At 49.8% G+C, this 3,074-nt stretch overlaps 2 protein-coding genes across 2 annotated transcripts in view; one reads left to right on the top strand and one right to left on the bottom strand.

The window, feature by feature from the left end:
• Nucleotides 1-28: 28 nt before the first annotated feature.
• TAF6 (TATA-box binding protein associated factor 6) lies at nucleotides 29-2,695 on the bottom strand (the record flags this gene model as incomplete). Its single annotated transcript, XM_041417443.1, has 3 exons — nucleotides 2,376-2,695; nucleotides 1,619-1,705; nucleotides 29-182 (listed from the first exon to the last, which is right to left on the bottom strand). Coding segments are annotated over exons 1-3 (397 nt in total), but the record flags the coding sequence as incomplete, so codon positions are not given.
• A 233-nt stretch (nucleotides 2,696-2,928) lies between these two features.
• Nucleotides 2,929-3,074, top strand: part of MBLAC1 (metallo-beta-lactamase domain containing 1) — a 2,003-nt gene continuing 1,857 nt past the window's right edge. The window contains exon 1 of the mRNA XM_041417456.1: nucleotides 2,929-2,950. Coding sequence (XP_041273390.1) covers nucleotides 2,929-2,950 — 22 coding nt within the window. The remainder of the gene's footprint in view (nucleotides 2,951-3,074) is intronic.

Raw genomic sequence — 3,074 nt, 5'->3', positions numbered from 1 at the left:
CCAAAATCCCCCCCAAACCCCCCCCCACCCTTGAGGCAGACGTCCAGGGGCACCCTGGGCAGGGGGGTGTTGATGATGTCGCTCAGATCCACCTCCTTCTCCTCGTAGAAGTACAGCTCCCGCCCGCCGCCGCTGGCAAAGCGGAACGGGATGAACTCCTGGGCGTGGAACCCGTACAGCGGCTGGGACACGGGGAAAAATGGGGATTTTCCTGGGTTTTGGGGGATTTTTCCTGGATTTACATGGATTTTCCTGGATTTACCCGCATTTTGGGGCATTTTTCTTGGATTTTTGGGTATTTTCCTGGATTTACCCACGTTTTTGGGGCATTTTTCCTAGATTTTCCTTTTTGGGGCATTTTTCCTGGATTTTCCTTCATTTTTGGGGCATTTTTCCTGGATTTTCCTTCATTTTTGGGGCATTTTTCCTGGATTTTCCTTCATTTTTGGGGCATTTTTCCTGGATTTTCCTTCATTTTGGGGGGATTTTCCCTGGATTTTCCCACATTTTTGGGGGATTTTTGCCAATTTTGAGGAAGTTTCCTTTGATTTTGAGGGGACTTTTCCCTGTTTCGAGGCGGTTCCCCCAGTTTTGGGAGATTTTTCCTTGATTTTGTAGGAATTTCCCTCAGTTTTTGGGATATTTCCCTCAGTTTTTGGGATATTTCCCTCAGATCTGGGGATATTTCCCTCAGAATTGGGGATATTTCCCTCACATTTGGGGATATTTCCCTCAGATTTGGGGATATTTCCCTCAGTTTTGGCAGATTTCCCTCAGATTTGGAGAGATTTCCCTCAGAATTGGGGATATTTCCCTCAATTTTGTGGGGATTTCCCTCAGTCTTGAGAGATTTCCCTCAGAATTGGGGATATTTCCCTCAATTTTGTGGGGATTTCCCTCAGTCTTGAGAGATTTCCCTCAGAATTGGGGATATTTCCCTCAATTTTGTGGGGATTTCCCTCAGTCTTGAGAGATTTCCCTCAGAATTGGGGATATTTCCCTCAGTTTTGGGAGGTTTTCCCTCACAATGGAACCTGTACAGAGGCTGGCAAATGGGGAAAATGGGATTTTCCTGGATTTTCCCTCATTTTTGGGGGATTTTTCCTGGATTTTGGGGGGAGTTTCCTGGATTTTGGGGGGATTTTTCCCAGTTTTAAGGGAGTTTCCCTCAGGTTTTGTGGGAATTACCCATTGTTTTGGGAGATTTTCTCTCAATTTTGTGGGATTTTCCCGCAGTTTTGTGGGAATTTGTCTCAATTTTTGGGTGTTTTGTCTCAGTTTTGGGGATATTTCCCTTGAATTTGTGGGAATTTGTCTCAATTTTTGGGTGTTTTGTCTCAGTTTTGGGGATATTTCCCTTGAATTTGTGGGAATTTGTCTCAATTTTTGGGTGTTTTGCCTCAGTTTTGGGGATATTTCCCTCAGTTTTGGGGTGTTTCCCCCAGTTTTGTGTGAGTTTCCCATGAATTGATGGGGATTCCTCTTGATTTTTGAGAGGTTTTCTCTTGATTTTGTGGGAATTTCCCTCAGTTTTACCCTCAATTTTAAGGCGTTTTCCTCAATGTGGGGGATTTCCATGGATTTTGAGGGTATTTCTTCAATTTTTGGGCAGTTTTACCTCCACATTTTTCAGTTTCAGGGCAAAATCCACGTCCCCCGTTGTGAGTTTCCTTCTCTTCCCCATGTGCATGAACTTGAGAGCATCCTGAGGGAAAAAATAATGTTTTTGGGGGAGAATTAGGGGGGAAAAGGAGGTTCAGAAAGGGTTTGGGGGGAAAAAGGGGATTTCTGAGGGGATTTTGCAGGAAAAAAGAGAATTCAACAAAAAAATTTGGGTGGATTTGAGGGGAAAAGGGGGTTTAGTGTGAGTAAAGGGGGAAAAAAGGGGAAAAGAGGGGAGAAAAGGGGGAAAAGAGGAAAAAAAGGGAGAAAAAGGGTGAAAAAGGAGAAAAGTGGGGGAAAGTTTAAAGTTAGGAAAATGAGAGAAAAAAGGGAAGAAAAATTATTTGAGGATGGCAAAATGGGGGAAAAGGGGGATTTGGGGGGGTTCGGGATCAGTTTGGAGCAGAAAAAAGAGGTTTAGGATGGGAAAAGGTAGATTTTAGGAGAATTTAAGGGGTGAAAAGAAGATTTAGGGGGGAAAAGAGTGTCGAGAAGGAGAAAGTAGAGAGAAAAGGTGATTTGGGGTGGAATTATGGTGTTCAGGAGAGTTTTGGGGGTGGCGTGGGTGAGGAAAAAGGGATTTTTGAGGGGAAATTTGAGCTCTGAGGGGGTCCCAGCCCCCAAATTTTGGGGTCAGCCCCTGCCCACACCCCAAACCTGAGGGATCCAAGGGGTCCTGACACCCCCCCCAAATTTGGGGGTGTCCCGCTCACCTGCGCCACCTCCTTGAGGCGGTAGCTCGCCTCCTCCGCCAGCAGCTGACACGTCTCCTCAGGGACCCCCGGCACCCCCATGGCCTCCGCCATCACCTTCATGGACTCGGCGGGCAGCAGCGTGTGGCTCAGCTTCAACTTCTTCTCCTCCGCCATCTCCGCACTCTCCCCGAGCCCCCCGAAGCCGCAGGGAGCCCCCAAAAAGGGGCAGCGGGGCCGCGGGGGGAGCGCGGGGAGCACCGGCCGCTCCTCAAGCCGCTGCCGCCGCCGCCATCTTGGCGCGGCCCCTCAGAGCCGCCGCCATCTTGGCGACCCGCCTCCCGCCGCCGTGGGTCCTGGACGGCGCCGAGTTTATATTAAAAAACCGAGGATGAATCAGCATCAAGCTGCCTGGAGATAGCAGCGACAATGATTACCGCCATATACTGGCGGGAGATCAAGGTAGATCTGGGTTTGATGGAGGTGTGGGAGGTGGCGGTGATTACGGGTCACTATGGCCCTGCCAGGACCTGCGAAGAGGAGGGAGCGGGAGGCGGGGTTGGTGGTAGCGCGCATGCGCGGGCTGGAGGCGCGGGGTAATGGAGTGGGGGGAGACCTTTGAGGGGGGATGAGGGAGACCGGAGGGAAATTGAGGGGACATTGGGGAGACAATTGGGGGGGACAGTTGGGGGGACTTTGGGGAGGAACGAGGGAAGATGG

Source organism: Onychostruthus taczanowskii, unplaced genomic scaffold, assembly GCF_017590055.1.
Source record: "Onychostruthus taczanowskii isolate IOZ18803 unplaced genomic scaffold, ASM1759005v1 scaffold1065, whole genome shotgun sequence".
In the NCBI taxonomy this organism is placed as follows: Eukaryota; Metazoa; Chordata; class Aves; order Passeriformes; family Passeridae; genus Onychostruthus; species Onychostruthus taczanowskii.
The sequence above is the reverse complement of the archived record's forward strand: the minus strand, read 5'-3'. Positions and strand labels throughout refer to the sequence as shown.